At 36.5% G+C, this 20507-nt stretch overlaps 1 protein-coding gene across 3 annotated transcripts in view; it reads right to left on the reverse strand.

Annotated features, from left to right (window-relative positions):
- The window catches only part of RB1 (RB transcriptional corepressor 1), a 282066-nt gene that overhangs the window by 141840 nt on the left and 119719 nt on the right, over positions 1 to 20507 (reverse strand). For all 3 annotated transcript variants that reach the window (XR_005065830.1, XM_037041693.1, XM_037041700.1), the window contains 2 exons: positions 18483 to 18570; positions 6 to 122 (listed from right to left, as the gene is read on the reverse strand). Coding sequence is in view for 2 of the 3 variants with exons in the window: in XM_037041693.1 (XP_036897588.1) it covers positions 6 to 122; positions 18483 to 18570 (205 nt within the window). In the remaining variant the exon portion in view is untranslated. The remainder of the gene's footprint in view (positions 1 to 5; positions 123 to 18482; positions 18571 to 20507) is intronic.

Genomic DNA, 20507 nt, shown 5'->3' on the forward strand with positions numbered 1-20507 from the left:
GTTACCTGTGACCCAATATCTATACATCCCTGGCCCACAGCTTTAGCAAATTTCTCTTTAAAGATGTATCCAATGTCCTTCACTCTTTTCAGGATACTTTCCATTGGATTCACTGTGCAGTTCTTCAAGAAGGAAAACAGAAATGTTGAGAATGTTTTTAATTAAAATTAACGTATTATCTATACTGCAAAAACATTTCCACAAGAACATTCCCACACTAACTAGATAAAAAATTACTAAACACTGAACATAATGAATTCCATTTTTAAATGTTAGTGAGCATAAAACACTAGAGTACAAATAAAAGCCCTAGTATATAAATTTTCTGCAGATAGATCAGGGAAGAATAGATTTGTTAGCTCTTCTCTGCAGCAAAAAAAACAAAAACAAAAACAAAAAAACATCACAGACATTGTATTGATACCATAGGAAGCCAAAGAGACTAATATAAGAGACTACTATAAGCCATGACATGCCAACAAATCTAACAACCTAGAAGAAATGAATGCATAAAAACATACAACCTTCCAACACTGAATCATGAATAAAAATCCTGAATAGAGACTCAGATCTATTAATAGTAAAGAGATCAAATGAGAAGTGAAAATGTCCCAATGAACAAAAGTCTAAGACCAGACAACTTCAATGGTAAATTCTATCAAACATTCAAAGAATTATCAGTCCTTGTTAAACTCTTCCAAAAAAAGAGAAGAGTGAACTCTTCCCAATCCAATTTACAAGGTGAGCATTACCCTGATACCAAAACCAGACAAAGATGCCCCTCAAAAATCAAAATCTACAGGCTAATATTCCTGGTGAGCACAAATGTAAAAATCCTCAACAAAATCTTATTAAATCAAATTCAACAACAATACATTAAAAGAATTATATATCACGATCAAATGGGATTTAATCCAGCAATACATGGATGCTTCAAGATCCACAAATAAGTCAATGTAATATACCACATTAACACATTAAAACATTAAAATCATCCACAAGATGGCAGCGAGGTAGGTGGGAGCTAAAGCCACTTGGCTCATGCATCGAACTAGGACACCTAGCCAATCTTCTGAAGAACCGAGTGAACAACCAACAAAATTCCAGCTGAGATAAATGCTGGAAGCCAAAAGTTGCTGAGGACATTTAAAAATGGACCATAAGGAGATTTTGTGGGACAACGAAAGAGTCCCTGGGCCCTGCCCCAGAGACCGAGGCTGCCACAGCAGCTTAGGAAGACAGCCAGGTCAGTGATTGTGACTTTACAGCTCCCACCCCACCCAAAGTAGTGAGTCACAGACCTACACCGGGAGAGACTTGGATACTTAAAGTCACTAGGGGAATAAAGAGGCAGTAAGCCCTGGCTGGTGTAGCTCAGTGGATTGAGCGCGGGCCCACGAACCACACAATTGTGGTTTGATTCCCAGTCAGGCCACATGTCTGGGTTGCAGGCCAGTTCCCAGCAGGGGACTCATGGGAGGCAACCATACACTGATATTTAGCTCCCTCTCTCCTTCCCTTCCCCTCTAAAGATAAATAAATAAAAAATATTTTTAAAAAAGTTTCTGGGAATAAATGAAAATTAACACACAATAGTCCAGAACTTAGGGGACACAAAATGCAGTTCTGAGAGGGAAGTTCATAGCGATATAGGCCTACCTAAAAAAGATGGAAACATTTCAAATAAACAACCTAACTCTGTACCTACAAGAATTTGATGAACAACAACAAAGACAGCTGAGAGCAACTAGAAGGAAGGAAATAACCAAGATCAGAGCAATATCAAACAAACGAAGAGACTAAAAGAACAATTCAAAGAATCGATAAATCCAGGAACTGGTTCTTTGCAAAGATAAACAAAATTAACAAGCTTTTAAGAAGGCTCATTAAGCCCTGGCTGGTGTAGTTCAGTGGATTGAGTGTGGGCCTGCAAACCAGACGATCGTGGTTCGATTCCCAGTCAGGGCACATGCCTGGGTTGCAAGCCAGTTCCCGGCAGGGGACACACCAAAGGCAACCATACATTGATATTTCTCTCCCTCTCTCCTTCCCTTCCCCTCTAAAGATAAATAAATAAAATCTTTAAAAAAAAAAGAAGGCTCATTAAGATATAAAGAAAAAAAAACTCTCAAATAAATAAGAAATGAAAGAGGAGAGATTAGAATACCAGAGATACAAAGAACTATAAGAAATCACTATGAACAACTATACGACAAGAAATTTTAAAACCTAGGTGACAGAAACAAATTTCTAGAAAAATATAACTTTCCAAAACTGAATGAAAAAGAAGCAGAAAGCCTGAACAGACCATTAACAGCTGGTGAAATACAAGCAAATCAAAAAACCCCAAGCACACAAAAGCCCTGGACTGGACAGTTTCACAGGAGAATTTTACAAAACATTTAAGGAAGTAACCCATATCCTTCTCAGACTATTTCAAAACCTCCATGAAGATGGACTCCCAAAATCTGTTTACGAGACCAGCATTATCCTAACCCCAAAACCAGTTTAAAGACACAACAAAGAAAGAAAAGTACAGGCTGATGAACATAGATGCTAAAACCCTCAACAAAATATTGGCAAACTGCATTCAGCAATATGTTAAAAAGATCATACACCACGATCAAGTGGGATTCATCCCACTTGATGCAAGGGCTGTAGAGTATATGCAAATCAATAAATGTAATACATCACATAAACTAAAGGAAAGACAAAAATTACATGATCATATCAACATATGTAGAAAAAAACATTTGATAAGGTACAGCAGCCATTTATGACACAAAAACTCAGCAAACTGGAAGGAGAGCAAGTATACCTCAACATAATACAGACCATATACAAAAAATGTACAGCCAACATCATATTCAATGGGCACAAACTAAAATTATTCCCACTATAATCAGGGACAAGACAAAGGAAAGCAGACAAGACATGTCTGCTTTCATCGCTTCTGTTCAACACAGTATTGGAAGTCCTACCCACAGCAATCAGACAAGAAAAAGAAATAAAAGGCATCCACATTGGAAAGGAGGAAGTAAATCTGTCCCTCTTTGCAGATAACACAATAGTGTACATAGAAAACCTTGTAGAATCCACTAAAAAACGGTTCAACCTAATAAATGAATTTTGCAAAACACCAGGATACAGAGTTAATATTCGGTAATCAAGGCATTTTTATACATCAACAACAAAATATGAGAAACAGAAATGAGGAAAAAATCCCATTTGCTATAGCAACAAGAAAAATAAAGTACCTAGGAATAAACCTAACTGAAGAGACAAAAGAATATTACTAATAAAACAACACAATACTGGAGAAAGAAATTAAGCAAGACACACATAAATAGAAGCATATACCATGTTCCTGGATTGGAAGAATTAATATCATCAAAATGTCCATACTACCCAAAGCAATTTATAGATTCAACACAATCCCTATTAAAATACCAATGTTATTTCACAGATACAGAACAAACATTTCACAAATGTATATGGAACCATAAATGACCCTGAATACCTGTAGCAGTTTTGAGAAAGAAGGAAAAAGTACGCTTCTGGCCAAGATGAAGGTGTAGGTGGAAACACTGTGCCTCCTTGCACAACCAAGTTTAAAGATAACAAAGTTTTAGTAACAAAACTGCAGCCAAAACACAGAAAATTGAACTGTACAAAAGTCCAACAACAACAACAAAGTATTCATCCAGACCGGTAAGAGGGGCGAGTCAGCAGCTGGCGGAGCATGGTTAGGCAGGAAAGATCAGCCGGACCGACTCAGGAGCACAGGTGGTGGTTGGCAGATCTCAGGTGTGGGGTGGAAACAGGCAGACCAAGTGAGGTTGCAAGGCTGCTGGCTGACTGTGGTCACACATTTGCTCGCACATAAACCAAGTAAAGGAGTGAGCATGAGACAGACCACTCAGGCTAGGGCCCCAGCAACAGGAATTAGAGCCTGAAAGCACCAACTGGAAAGACTTTTGGGGTGAGAGGTTCCAAGGCTCACAGAGAGTTTGTTGGAGAGACCCACAGGGTCCTGGAGGGTGCACAGGCCCACACACCCGGGAGACGGCACCAGGGGGGCCAGGTTGCTTACAGGAAGCAGCAGAGGGGACCAAAATCCAAGAGAGAGCGTGAACAAGTGCCATTGCCCCTCTCTGACCCTGCCCCCACATACAGTCTAACAATCCAGCAACTGGGTTGCCCAGCCCTGGTGAACATCTAAGGCTCTGCCCCTCATACCCAACAGGCGCGAACAGACCAAAACATTATGGCTCAAGAACAGCTCAAAGCCCCAGAGCCAGTAATTATAAGAGACCAAGAGAAAGCCAACCTATCAGATGCATAATTCAAAAACACTGATGATCAGGATGCTCACAGAACTGGTTGAATTTAGTTAAAAATTACAGGAACAAATGAAGGCTAACCTAATTGAAATGAAGGGAAATGCACAGGAAAACAACAGTGCTGGAAAAGAAACTGAGATTCAAATCAAGGGAGTGGACCAGAAGGAAGAAAAAAATGACCAAACAAAAAAGAATGAAGAAACAAGAATTCAAAAAAAAATGAGGAGAGGCTTAGGAACCTCCAGGACATCTTTAAACATTCCAACATCCAAATTGCAGGGGTACCAGAGGGGGATGAGGAACAGCCACGAGTGGAAAACTTACTTGAACAAATAATAAAGGAGAACTTCCCCAATCTGGCAATGGCAATAGACTTCCAGGAAATCCAGGAAGCTCAGAGAGTTCCAAAGAATTTGGACCCAAGGAGGAACACAACAAGGCACATCATAATTATATTAGCCATGATTAAAATGAAGGACAGAATCCTAGAAGCAGCAAGAGATAATGGGACAGTTACTTACAAAGGAATTCCCATCAGACTGTCAGCTGATTTCTCAAAAGAGACCTTACAGGCAAGAAGGGGCTGGAAAGAAGTATTCCAAGTCATGAAATCCAAAGACCTACATCCAAGATTGCTCTATTCAGCAAAGTTTTCATTTAGAATGCAAGGGCAGATAAAGTGCTTCTCAGATAAGGTCAAGTTCAAGGAGTTCATCATCACCAAGCCCTTATTATATGAAATGTTAAGGGGACCTATCTAAGAAAAAGAAGATGAAAAATATGAACAGTGAAAGGACAGCAAACTCAAAGTTATTAACAACCACACCTAAAACAAAAGCAAACTAAGAGGGCAGCTAGATCAGGAGCAGAACCATAGAAATGGAGATCACATGGAGGGTTAGCAACAGGGGAGTGGGATGAGGAGAAGTATGGAGAAGGTACAGAGAATAAGTAGCATAGAGAGTAGGTAGAAAATAGACAGGAGGCAGGGCAAGAATAGTATGAGAAATATAGAATCTAAAGAACTTGTGTCACATGGACATAAACAAAAGGGTGGGGAATGGTGGAGGAGGGATGTGCAGGGTGGAGGGGAATGAAGGAGGAGGAAATAGGACAACTGTAATGGCATAATCAATAAAATATATTTTAAAAAATTAAAAAAGAAGAAGAACGAAGTACAAGGGATCAGCAAACCTTATATCAAACTATATTACAATGCCACAGGCACCAAACTAGCGTGGTAATGTCATAAGAACAGACACACAGATCAATGGAACAGAATAAAGAAATCAGAAATAAATGCAACTTTTTCTGGTCAATTAATATTCAACAAACTGAGCAGAAGCATAAAATATATTAACAATAGCCTCTTCAACAAATGGTGTTGGGTGATCTGGACAACTAAATAAAAAACAATGAAATTCAACCACCAACTTACACCGTGCACAAAAATAAACTCAAGGTGGATAAAAGACTTATGTATGTTGTGACCCTGTAAAAGTCCTAGAAAAGAAGATAGGCAGGAAAATCTCAGATATTCTACACAGCGATATTTTCATTGATATGTCCCCTAGAGCAAGGAACATAAAAGAAAGAATAAACAAACAGTACTTCCTCAAAATAAAAAGCTTCTGCACAGCTAAAGAAAACATCAGCAAAATGAAAAGTGAACCAACAGTATGGGAAAATATATTTGCCAATGATACTTCATACAAGGGTTTGATATCCAAAATATACAAAGAACTCACATGACCCCACTCCAGGAAGACAAACAAAGCAATTTAGAAATGGGTAAAAAACCTAAATAGACACTTATCCAAGGAGGACATATGGAGGGTCCAGAACGAATGTTCTGCATCACTAGCCATCAGAGAGATGCAAGTTGAAACCACAGTGAGTTACTACTTCACACTGGCCAGAATGGCCATCATAAACAAATCAACAAACAACAAGTGCTGGCGAGTTTATAGAGAAAAGGGAACCCTAGTGCACTGTTGGTAGGAATACAGACTGGGGCAGCCACTGTGGAAAACAGTATGGAAGTTCCTCAGTAAACTAAAAATGTTACTGCCTTCTGACCTGGCAATTCCACAGCTGGGATTATACCCTAAAAATCCTGAAACACTAATTCAAAAGAACCTATGCACCCCAGTATTCATAGCAGCACAAATTACACTTGCCAAGCATTGGAAGCAACCTAAGTGCCCATCAGGAAATGAATGGATCAAAAAACTGGTATATTTAAACAACGGAATACTATGCAGCAGAAAGATGAAGCTCCTAGTCTTTGGAACAGCACTGGTGGAACTGGAGAGCATTATACTAAGTGAAATAAGCCAGGTGGTGAAAGAATAATACTGTATGATTTCACCTATAAGCAAGAACCTGATCAATAAAACAAACAAGCAAGGAAAATATAAGCAGAGGCATTGGAATAAAGAACACACTGACCTAGTGGCCAGAAGAGAGGAGGGGAGGATAACAGGAGTAAGGAGGATTGGGTTGTCAAGGTATGTGTACAACGGACCCATGGACAAAGCCATAGGGGTGTAGGACTGAGGGTGGTAGCTGGAATTGGGTGGGGTGGGGGGAGCGTATGGGGGGTAATGGAAACGACTTTACTTGGAAAAACAATTTTAAAACAGGAAAAAACATAAAAAAGGAGAAAGAGACAAAAATCATATGATCCTCTTCTGAACAGATACAGAAAAGGATTTGACAAAATTCTTATTATTTTAATTATTATAACATAAAAATAATTACTTACATTATAATAACAATATGACATTATTGTAATAACTCTCAACAGAACATGCATGGAGGGAATATATGTTAACAAAATAAAGGGCATACATGATGAGACCACAGCCAACACTATAAACATTGGATGAAAGCTGAATGCTTTCTCCATGATCAGAAACAAGACAAGAATGACCACTCCCACCAACACAGTATTGGAGGTCCTCATCAGAGCAATTATGCAGTAAAACCAAAAAAGCACTTAAAATGTAGAGGAAAAAGAAAAACTGTTACTATTTTCAAGTGAAATTATACTACACCAGGAGGGATCCAATATAAAACAGAATTATCTCCTGGAGGGCACACCCTTTGTAGTAAAGGCTCCCCCTGCTAAGTGAGTGTTCTAAGAACCTATATGTACTGGTATACCAGCTGATATTGTTGTGAGAGGCTGCATTCACCTTCAGTGAAATTTTTTTTAAAGACTCTTTCCATGTGTTTTCCCATTTCATGATGAGTGATTTAGGAGTGCACCTGCCCATACCACTCTTGAGTGCTCAGCAGTTTTTGACCAAAAATGGAATGACCATGCCCCACATTCACTAGTTACCCAATCTCCCCCCAAGGGACTTTTTTGTTTGTTTCCCTGGATAAAAAAGTCCTCAAAAGAAAACATTTTGCTGATATGGAAGAGGTAAAACAAAAAACAGCAGAAACACTAAAAGGCATCAAAATCCACAAGATAAAAAACTGTTTGACAATGGGAAGAAAATCTTGATAATTGTATTCCATTAAATGGCGGATATTTTGAAGGTGACTGAAGTTCAAACATGTAAGAATAAATATGTTGGGATATATTTGCCTGGTTTCAGAAGCTGTAACACCCCCCCCACCCCGCCCCCATGGCTAAGGCTGACTGAGTGACCTTCAGACCATAAGCCACTGAGACAAAGCTTATCTCCCTGGCAGGGGTACCACCTCTGCCTCTTTTACTTCACCCTGCCTGGCCCCCATGCTTGGTCGCTTAGCCAATGACAGGTAAGATTCCTCAAGGGAGGGATGACCTAAGACAGGCATGATCATGGGAGGCCCCCAGGGAAGGACTTGGGGGGCTATAGCAAAAGGGGGTGAAGGACTCTTGCCTCGCAGCTTTGACACAGCCTGAGTCTTTATTCTGTCTGCAAGATGTCACTCAATCTCTTGGCTGCCTTACTTCCCCTGCCTGACTTAAACCTGAAACAATGACAGAGGGCAGTGTAGCCCTGTGCTGGAAAGGGCGGGTTCCCCAGTGTGATCAGGCCTAAGAAAGAATACATAAAATCCTGTGAAATCTGCTTTGCTAAAAATGCTCTCAATTTTCTGATAAGGGTAAGAGCAGGAAATGAGTATGTTTCCCAAAGTTTTGTAGCTGTTTAGCTAATAGACCCCAACTCAGATTAAGCCCTCATAGTTCTTTGTATGCTATCTATTGTTTATCCTTACTGCCTGACAATGATTGGCGAGCTTTACCTGTATTCCTGTGCAAAATGAAGGCAATAAAAGCCCATTGAGGAAAAGGGTCTTGGTCCTTCTCCTTTGAGAATGGCTACCTTTTCTCCCTAAGTAGATCATGTCTTGGTAGACTTATTTTCATTTGTGGCAGATGAGGGGCTCTGTGGGAAAAGCTCCCCCACATAAATACACAATTCTTTATAAATAAGTTCCAGATTATTTGGGCCCCCCATGAATCGATATATAGAAAACCCTAAAGACTCCATCTAAAAACTCTTATAACTAATAAATAAAATTCAGTAAAGTTGCAGGATACAATATCAATATACAAAAGTCACTTGTGCTTCTATACACTAATAACAAACTATGACAAAGAGAAATTAAGAAAATAATTCCATTTATGATTTCACCAAAAGGAATTATATACCTAGTAAGAAATTTAACCCAGAAGATGAGATCCTACATAGTGCAAACTGCAAGACACTGATTAAGAAATTGAGGAAGACACACATAAAAGAAATAAACAATCTTAAAATTGTATGGAATCCTAGAAGAAATCAAATATCCAAAGCAATCTTGAAAACAAAACCAAAGCTGGAGCCATCACACTCCCTGATTTCAAACCACATAACAAAGCTAAAGTAATCAAAATAGTAGTAAGTAAGATTGCCAGAAAAACAGAAACACAAATCAGTGAAACAGAATAGAGACTCTAGAAATAAACCCACACATATATCATCAATTAATTTATGAGAAGAAACCAAGAATTAAGAATAAAGAAAAGACAGTCTATTAAACAGGTGGTGCTGACAAACTGGGTAGCTACATACAAATGAAAACTTGACAACTATCTTAAATCATCCTCAAAATTTTTCTCAAAGTGGACTAAAGACTTCAATGAAGACCTGAAATAAAAGTCCGTGAAAAGTGCAGGTGGTAAGCTGTTTGACACTAGTGTTGGAGATATTTTTAATCTGATACCAAAAGCAAAAACAACAAAAGCAAAAATAAACAAGTACTACATCAAACTAAAAGTCTTCTTTATGGCAAAAAAACCCATAACTAAAATGAAACAGGCAATCTACTCAATAAGAGAAAATAAATGCAAATCACATATCTCATAAGGAGTTAATATCCAAAATACATAAAGAACTCATACAACTTAAATGCAAAACACCCCACTGAAGTTAAAAATGAATAGAAGATCTCAATAGGCAGCTAAATGTTACCACCAACATTACAGAGGATCGCAGTAGAATACTATGAAAGACTATATGCCATCAAATTCAGTAACCTAGAAGAAATGGATAAGTTTCTAGAAATATACCTTATAGCCTTCCCAGACTAAATCATGAAGAACTGAAAAATCTCAAAAGATCAATCAACAGTGAGGAAAGTGAAACAACCTTCTGAAGAAACCTCCCAAAAAGTAAGAGTCCAGGACCACATGGCTTCACTACTGAATTCTACCAAACATTCAAAGAAAATTTGAGCCTGGACAGGTAGCTTAGTTTGTTAGAGTAGCAGATTTTATTCCATCTTAGGTTATGTACAAAAATCAACCAATGAGTGCATAATAAATAAGTGGAAGAACAAATCGAAGTTTCTGTTTCTCTTGCTCTCTTTCTCTCTCCCCATCCTCACCCTCTACCCTCTTCTCCCTCAGTAAAAATCAATCAATAAAAAAAATTCAAAAGACTTGATACCTATCCTCCTCAAATTCTTACAAAAAATTTTAAAAACAGGTAACACTTCTTAACATATTTTTTGATACCAATACAACCGTGACACTAAAATCTGGCAAGGATAACACATACAGACACACACACACACACACACACACACACAAAACTAAAGACTCTTCTTCTCTGAAGAACACAGATGCAAAACTCTTAAACAAAATACTAGCAAATTGAATACAATATTACATTTTAAAATTGTATATCACAATCAAGTAGAGTTCATGCCAGGGGAACAAGGATGATTCAACAAATACAAACTGATCACTACAATATACCACATTAACAAAATAAAGATTAAAAAATTAGGTGATCAAATCAATAGATGCATAAATAGCATTTAATAGGATATAACATCCTTTATGATTAAAATACTCAATAAATAAGTATATAAGAAAGTACCTCAACACAATAAAGGCCCTATATGACAAACTCTCAGCTAATAGCATGAGTATGCTATTGGTGAAAAACTGAAAGCTTTTCCTCTAAGATCAGGAACAAGATAAGGATATCTACTTGCACCATTCTTATTAAACATAGTACTGAATGTTCTATCCAGAGCAATCAAGCAAGGGAGAAAGAATGAAAGGCATCAATATTGGGATTAAATAAGTAATACTGTCACTTCGTTACAGATGACATGACTCTATATAGAAACCCCTAAGGATTCCACAAAATACTATTATAAATGATAAACAAAAACAATAAAGTTGCAGGATACAAAATCAAAACCAATATAAAAACCATATATACTAACAACATGCTAATAAAATTTGAGGAAAAACAAATAATTATTTCTTTTGCAACTGCAACAGAAAGAATACCTACAAACAAACTTAAGAAAAGGACCTATGTACTGAAAACTACAAAGAATTGTTGAAAGAGATGGAAAGACATGTGAAATGAAAATATACTCCCTATTCATGGACTGAAAGGATTAAATTAAAACAGTTAAAACATCCACATTACCCAAAGCAATATACAGATCTCATGCAATCCCCATCAAAGTCCCAGTGATATTTTTTAAAGAAGAAGAATAAAAATCATCAGACTTGTATAGAACCACAAAAGACCCCAAATAGCCAAAGTAGTTTTTAGAAAAGAATGTAAATGGAGAGAGTTCCTGCCAAGATGGAGGCATAGGTAGAAACCCTTCATTTCCCCACACAACCAATCTAAAATCAATAAACAACCAGAAACATCAGAAAATCCAATGACATGGAATGTCCAACAACCAAGGAATTAAAGAAAAAAATCAACCAGAACAACCAGACCTGTAAGAACCCACAGTTCAGGCAGGGCCCACTGTAAAAAAGTGGGGCAAGGCAGCAGACCGAGCAAGCTGGGCTGGCTGAAGGCAAAACTAAGACTCAGAGTTGACTGTAGAGTACAACACTTGCCACATTGACAGAAATTCCCAGTCTCATACAAGAGTTCATCGGAAAGTGGGCTAGAGGTGAGTAGATGAGCTGCATTGTTCCCTCTCTGGTCCCTCCCCCACAGGCAGTGCTGCAGCGCAGCAAGGAGGGTTGCCCTGCCCTGATGAATACCTAAGGCCCTGCCCCCTTACAACTAAACAGGTGTGACAAGACAAAGAAATATGGTCCAAATGAAAGAACAGAGTAAAGCTTCAGAAAAAGAGCTAAGTGATGAGGAGACAGCCAACCTATATGAATGAGAATTTCTCATTTTTCTCATTGAAAAATGAGAAAACAAATGAAAGATACCCAAAATGAAATAAAGCTAAATATTTAGGGAACTAACAGTGACAAGAAGGAAAGCAAACTCAAATCAACAATTTGGAACACAAAGGAAAAATAAATAGCCAACCAGAGCAGAATGAAGAAATACGAATTCAAAAAAGTGAAAAGAGAAGGACAAACCTCTAGGAATATCCAAAATATTCCAATACCCAACTTACAGGGGCGCCAAAAGGAGAACAACAGCAAAAAAATGAAAACTTATTTAAACAAATAGTGAAGGAAAACTTTCCCAATATGGTGAAGGAAACAGACTTCCAGGAAGTCCAGGAAGTTCAGAGAGTCCCAAAGAAGATGGACCCAAAGAGGAACACACCAAAGGACAACATCATTAAGTTACCTGAGATTAAAGACAATGAAAGAGTCTTAAAAGCAGCAAGGGAAAAGGAGACAGTTACCTACAAAGGAGTTCCCATTAGGCTATCAGCTGATTTCTCAAAAGAAACCTTGCAGGCAAGAAGGGGCTGGAAAGAAGTATTCGAAGCCATGAAAGACAAGGACCTATATCCAAGATTACTCTATTCAGTAAAGCTTTCATTTAGAATGGAAGGGCAGATAAAGTGATTGCAAGATAAGGTCAAGTTCAAAGAGTTCATCATCACCAAGCCCTTATTATATGAAATATTAAAGGGCTTTATCTAAGAAAAAGAAAGTAAAAAATATGAACAATAAAATGACAATAAACTCACAACCGTCAACAAAATGAACCTACAAGAAAAGAATAACAATGAAAACAAAAACTAAGCAAACACCTAGAACAAGAACAGATCAGAGAAATGGACATCACATGGAGGAGGAGGGCAGAAATGGGGGGAAAGGGTACAGAGAAGAATCATAATTCATAGGCATAAAATAGATGGGGAGAGATAAAATCGGTATAGGAAACAGAGAACTCAAAGAACTTGTATGTGCAACCCATGGACTAAGGAGTGTGGGAATGCTGGAGGGTTGGGGCTGCAGAGCAGAGGGGGGATAAAGAGGGAAAAATTGGGAAAATTGTAATAGCATAATCAATAAAAAATACTTTTAAAAAAGAATGTAAAAAGAGGCATCACACTGACTTTAAATTATAGTACAAAGCAACAATAATCAACACAGCATGATACTGTAAGAAAAAGAGACATACATACCAATGGAACAAAAATGAGAGCCAAGAAATAAACCCATGTGTATGTGGGCAAATAATTTTCAACAAAGGAGCCAAAAACATACAATGGTAAAAGGAAAACCCATTCAATAATGGTGCTGGGTAAATTGGAAGGCCACATGCAAAACAATAAAACTAGACTATTTTTTGTCCCCACATACAAAAATTAACTCAAACTAAATCAAACACCTAAATATAAGATCTGAAACAATAAATTACATAAAAGAAAACATAGGTACTAAACTTATTCATGTTGGTCTTAGAGAAGAATTTATGGATTTGACCCCAAGACAAGGGAAATAAAGACAAAAGTAAATGAATGGGACTATATCAAACTAAAAAGCTTCGGCACAGCAAAAGAAAACACCAGCAAAACAAAAAGGCAACCAACCGAATGGGAGAAGATATTTGCAAACAACAGCTTCAAGAAGACATTAATATCCAAAATATATAAAGAACTCATACAGCTGAATACCAAGGAAACAATCTAATTAAAAAGTGGGCAAAGGACCTGAACGGAATTCCCTCCCAAGAAGACACACAAATGACCAAGAGATACATGAAAAAATGCTCAACTTCACTAGCTATCAAATACAAATCAAAACTAAAAAAAAATTACCACTTCACACCTGTTACAATGGCTAAGTAATAACAAGTACTGGAGAGGTTGTGGAGAAAAATGAACCCTCGTTCACTGTTGGTGAGAAGATAAACTGGTATAGCCACTATGAAAAACAGCACGGAGGTTTCTCAATAAATTAAGAATAAGGTCATCTTGTGACACATCAACGCTTTTTTGGGTATCTACCTGAGAACTTTCAAAGCATTTATCTGGAAATATATATTCACCCCTATGTTGATTACAGCATTAGTCATGGTGGCCAAGACACGGAAACAATTGAAGGATCCTTTGCTAGATGACTTTGATAAAGAAGATGTGGTACATCGCTTCTCGGCCTTTTGGCTAAGATCAAGTGCAGAAGATGTGATACATATATGCAACAGAATACTACTCAGCCATAAGAAAAGATGAAATACTGCCATTTGTAACAACATGAATGGATCTTGAGAATATCATGCTAAGTGAAAAAGTGAGAAAGAAAAAGAAGCATATGATTTCCACCATATGTGGGATATGAAGCCAAAAGCAACAAGTGAACAAATAGGAGAAACGAACAAGCAAAATCTCATAAGCACAGACAACAGTATGATGGTAACCAGAGGGAAGGGGGGTTGGGATGGAGGTAAAGGGTAAAGGGGGTTGAATATATGGTAATGGAAGATTTGACTTTGGGTGGTGGACATACAGTAGAGTACACAGATGATGTAGAATTGTACACATGAAAACTATATAACCTTATTAACCAATGTTACCCAACAAATTTAATTCAAAAATAAAAATGAAACTATTACAAGCGTTTTTTAAAAGATGAGTAGTCATGTTTCCCAAGAAAACATATAGATGGCAATAGGTGTATAAAATGATGCCCAATATTGCTAATCATTAGAGAACTGCAAATCAAAACCACAAAGAAATATCAACTTACACATGTTAGAATGACTGTGATCAAAAAGACAAGAAATAACAAGAGTTGGTGAAGTTGTAGAGAAAAGAAAACCCTTGTACATTGTTGGTAGGAATGTAAGTTGGTGCAGCTAGTATGGAAAATAGTATGGAAATTCCTTAAAAAAATAAAAATAGAACTGTCAGCAGATTTCTCAAAAGAGACCTTACAGGCAAGAAGGGGCTGGAAAGAAGTATTCCAAGTCATGAAATCCAAAGACCTACAGCCAAGATTGCTTTATCCAGCAAAACTTTCATTTAGAATGGAAGGACAGATAAAGTGCTTCTCAGACAAGGTCAAGTTCAAGGAGTTCATCATCACCAAGCTCTTATTATATGAAATGCTAAAGGGACTTATATAAGAAAGAGATGATGAAAAATATCAACAGTGAAAGGACAGCAAACACACAGTTATTAACAACCACACCTAAAACAAAAGCAAACCAAGAGGACAGCTAGATCAGGAGTGGAACCATAGAAATGAAGAACACATGGAGGGTTAGAAACAGGGGCGTGGGAGGAGGAGAAGGGGGGAGAAGGCACAGAAAATAGCATAGATGGTAGGTAGAAAATAGATAGGGGGGAGGGTGAGAATAGTGGGGGAAATATAGAATCTAAAGAAGTTGAGACACGTGGTTATAAACTAAGGGGGAGAAGGGTGGGGGAGGGAGTGGGCGGGTGGAGGGGAATTAAGGGGGGAATAGAACAACTGTAATGGTATAATCAATAAACTATATTAAAAAAAATAAAAATAAAAAAATAAAAAGAGAACTACCATAATGTTCAACAATTCCACATCTAGTTATTTATCTAAAGAAAACAAAAATACTAACCCAAAAGGCACCCGCACTCCCATGTCCATTGCAACATTATTTTTAACAGCAAAGATGTGAAAACAACTTAACTTGATAACTAAATGAATAAAGCAAAAGTGGTGTATGTGTGTGTGTTAACTGATATCTATATATGCACATATATATACATATATACATACACACACAATAAAATATTATTTAACCATAAAAAAGAAAAATTTTGCCCCTCACAACAACATGGATGGATCTTAAGGGCATTATCCTAAATGAAATAAGTCAAACAGATACCCCATGATCTCACTTATATATATATCCTAAATATATATATAGGAATATATATATATATATATAACCTAAATATATATATAGGAATATACACACACACACACACACACACACACACACACACATACACACATGCACACACACATACACAAAATAAGGTCATAAATACAGAGAACAGAGTGGTGGTTGCCAGAAGTATGGGTGGTGGGGAGGTGGAGGTCAATGGTACAAACTTCCAGTAATGAAACAAATAAGTCATGGGGATACAATGTACAGCACAGTGACTATAATTAATAATACTGCATTGCATATTTGAAAGTTTCTAAGAAAAAAGATCTTAAAAGTCCCTATCTCAAGAACAAAAAAATTGTAATTATGCATGGTAACAGATGTTAACTAGATATATTGTGGTGATCATTTTGCAGTACACATGAAATCATTATATTGCATACTTAAAACTAACAATGTTATATGTCAATTATACCTTAATAAAAATGAAACAATTACCAAAAAAGAGCCTCATATGTTTTCATAAATTATCTTCAATTAATAGTTATTTTGGAATATATGTTACCCCCAAAAAAGCAAATAACAAAAGTAAAACTAAGATTTGTGCTCTGTATCATTCCTAATTTAAAATTGTGCTTTTGAAAACAGTGAAGAATTGGCTAAATAATTTAGCTACATTTAAAGAAACACAAGATCAAGAAATGCTACAAATGAAATTAAATATATATCATATAAGGTAGAGCTATATCAACACCAGTCAGAATAGCCATCATAACCAAATCATCAAACAAGTGATGGCAAAGTTGTGGAGAAAAGGAACCCTAGTCCACTGTTGTTGGGAATGCAGACTGATGTAGCCACTGTGGGAAGCAGTATGGAATTTCCTCAGTAAACTAAAAATGGAACTACCTTTTGACCAGGCAATTCCACTGCTGGAATTATACCCTAAGAACCCTGAAACACCAATTCAAAAGAACCTATGCACCCCAATATTCATAGCAGCACAATTTACAATTGTCAAGTGTTGGAAGCAACCTAAGTGCCCATCAAGAAATGAATGGATCAAGCCCTGGCTGGCGTAGCTCAGTGGATGGAGCGCGGGCCTGCGAACCAGACGATCGCGGTTCGATTCCCAGTCAGGGCACATGCCCATGTCTGGGTTGCAAACCGGTTCCTTGCAGGCTAACTACCAGCAGGGGATGCACAAAAGGCAACCATACATTGATGTTTCTCTCCCTCTCTCCTTCCCCTCTAAAAATAAATAAATAAAATCTTAAAAAAAAAAAAGAAATGAATGGATCAAAAAACTGGTATATTTAGACAATGTAATACTATGCAGCTTCCTACCCTTTGTGATAGCATGGATGGATCTGGAGAACATTGTGCTAAGTGAAGAAAGCCAGGTGGTGAAAGACAAATACCATATGATCTCACCTATAACTGGAACCTAACCAAACCAATAAAACACAAGCAAGAAAATATACCAGAGACACTGAAATAAAGAACAAACTGGCAATAACCAGAAGGGATTGGAGAAGGGAATAAAGGGGGTTAAAAGAAGAAGTGTTGTCAAGGAACATATATAAAGGACACATGGACAAAGCCAGGAAGGGGGTGGGGGTAGGATCAAAGGTGGGGCAGGGGGAAGTAGCAAGGGGAAAATGGAGACAATTGTACTTGAATAACAATAAAGAAAATGAAAATAAAATATACCACAAAATAATTATTAAAATGCAAATTAAGATGTATTAAAATACTTTATTTCATATTGTAATCTATTATAATCACAAACCTGATTTTCTTCAACTATAACCAAAGGTGAATTTAATTTTATAATCTTAATCAAATACATTCAAAATATATGTCTGAAAATAAACTTTCCAAAATTAAGATTAATTATAATTTTCTTTCTAATGTAAAGTGTCATTCAAAAATTTATTCTATAAAATCAATAATTATTCTATCTCTCTGAAAAAATAAATAGCACACAAGTCTTAGAAACATGATAACAAAGAAACATTTCCTATTATAAAAATCATTGTTAACCAAAACATACATTAAAAGTCTGTAAGCTTCTAAGATATACTTACACACAAAAGAAAATATGGCATTAATTTAAAAAATTAAGAAATCTGATCTAATAAAGGAGCAAAATTTAAAAAAACACCTTCACTGATCTTCAGTGAAGATATGCCCATATATGTCCACTCAGAGACAGGCAATTTGTAATCTACATAAAACTAAAAAAAGTTATAAACTCATATTAAATGAACAGTCACTAAAGGAGGTGAAGAAAAGGTATGTCTGAAGAAGAAAGAAAATTATCTCAGAAGTGAGATCTAAAGTGCAAGAAAGAATGTTGAGCAAGGTAAATAGTAAACATGAGGAAATCTAAGAAAAATGCTGTCTACTGGTAATATCTACTAAAAGCATGCAATATGGATGGTTCTAAAAAAGCAAGAAATAAGGTAACAGATAACTACATGTTGGTTGGGAGATAGATATTTTAAAAATACTCAAAATTTTAACTGCTGATTTCAAATTTCTTTGCCAAGATATTACATTAAACAATGTTTCATATATGGCTTACATTAAAATAGGAAATCAGATTTTCTGATGGTTGATCACTTGCTGAATTTAAGATCATCATTAATTGTTGAATTGTATTCATAACAGTCCTAAAGAAAAAAATAGAAGTGTTAAGCAGTGAAGGAAAAAAATAAAATATATCTATCACACAAGTTAAACATATCTTTAAACTCATTGTCTCCTATTTATCTTTAAAAAGTTATCTGCAATAAAACTTTATGAAACCCTTAGTGTATTACTGTTTGCAAGAAATTATATCTTACTTAAATCTTTAAGGAAGAATGTGTTCATAATCAACACATTTACGATAAAGAACAGATATGCTTATTTATTGATAAAACTATAAATCAATCAAACACTAAGTGATCAAACAAATGATTATTTTATAGTGAGAAAATATAAACTGCCATCAAAATATAATCTAATAAACATTACTATAATTAAATACTAAAAATTTTCAAATAAAGTCAGCAAGTTATTTAGCAACTCAAGGAAAGAACCAAGAGACTCTCCTTTACAGAGATCTTCAGAAAGAAAGCATAGGGTGGGAGGCAGGGATGGGTGGGGCAGGGGGGCGTGGTGGGGTGAAAATGGAGACAACTATACTTGAATAACAATTAAATGAAGGAATGAATGAATGAATGAAGAAAGAAAGCATACATAAGTTTAGAAGTCACCATTGTCAAAGCAAAAAATTATGTCAATATCTTAAGCTCTCTTTAATTCTATAATTTTATGTATGGGGGTATATAGTAAATAATTATACTCCAATTTTAGAGTAGCAGTATATTGCTGCTGTAGGCACTACTTGATGATGCAAAGAACTATAGAATATTTATGGATAAAAGGGTCTTTAATATTATTTAGTAAAATGCGTTCAGTGTTCTAAGTCAATCATCTCTAAACTGAAGTCTACACTTCTTCACCTTTCACATACTTTGCTTTTATGATTTATACATTCAGTAATCTACTTAAACTCCAATGACTAAAGCCACAAATTGCTAAATCAAATCTTTCTCATTTGTTCTTATACTTGACTTCGTTGAAGCTTTCTTCAACACTTCGTTGAAGCTTTCTTCAACACTTGCTCCTTCCTGAAACTCCTTCCCCACCTTGGCTTTTTTGCCTTCACTCTATGAGCTCCCAATCACACCTGTCATTCTATTTAATCTAACTTCTATCTAGTCTTCATATAAGGCATTCTTTCTGGTTCACCCCTTAGCCATGCATTCTTGCCATTATACACCCTAACTTAGGCAATCTCAACTATTTTTAGGTTTTAACTCTCCCTGATTATTCCCAAGTCTGTAACATCCTACTATTTACTACACATCTTCTTCATTTCCTACAAAGGCCTCAAGAATTATATTCTAAATATGAATTCATCAAATATTTGTCAAACCTGTTCTTGCTCCTTCATTCCTACTGCCTATCTCTTGGTTCAGATGTTCACCATCTCTCAAATGAATTACTGTAATACAGCAGTCCAGAGATTTGATTCACTGGGTTTATGGTAGAAGGGTCTAAGAATATGTAATTTGAAAAAAATCCTCAGGTTATTCTAATTTGTATCCCTGATTAAGAGCCATTGTGACAGATTGGCAGATCTCTGTATTTCTCATCATGTTCACTTCACCCTCCACCCCATCACAAACTAATACCATGTAAAGTTTCAAACACCAAGTTAGATTTTATCCTTACCCCCATTTAACACCCATTTATAGGAACAAACTATATTGTGCACAAGCTGAAGTCAAAACTTTTAAGTGTGGTATATAAGGAAGGCCATTCATAATCTAGTTCCCACCCTCCTCTCCTGCCATGTCATTTTCCCATCAATATGGAGCTGCTAGTAGTTCCTCAGACACATTTTATTGTTTCCTCTTTCTATCCCTTTGAATATGTTGTTCCCACCCACTAAAATGACAATGTCCTATGACACAGACTCTTACATATTTAAAATTCAGTTCAAACATCAACTTCATAAAGTCCTTTCTGTGCCATCTTATTAACTTGTCTCTTTTTA

This window comes from Sturnira hondurensis, unplaced genomic scaffold, assembly GCF_014824575.4.
Source record: "Sturnira hondurensis isolate 20B ecotype Veracruz unplaced genomic scaffold, ASM1482457v3 Scaffold0000549, whole genome shotgun sequence".
NCBI classification, from domain to species: Eukaryota; Metazoa; Chordata; class Mammalia; order Chiroptera; family Phyllostomidae; genus Sturnira; species Sturnira hondurensis.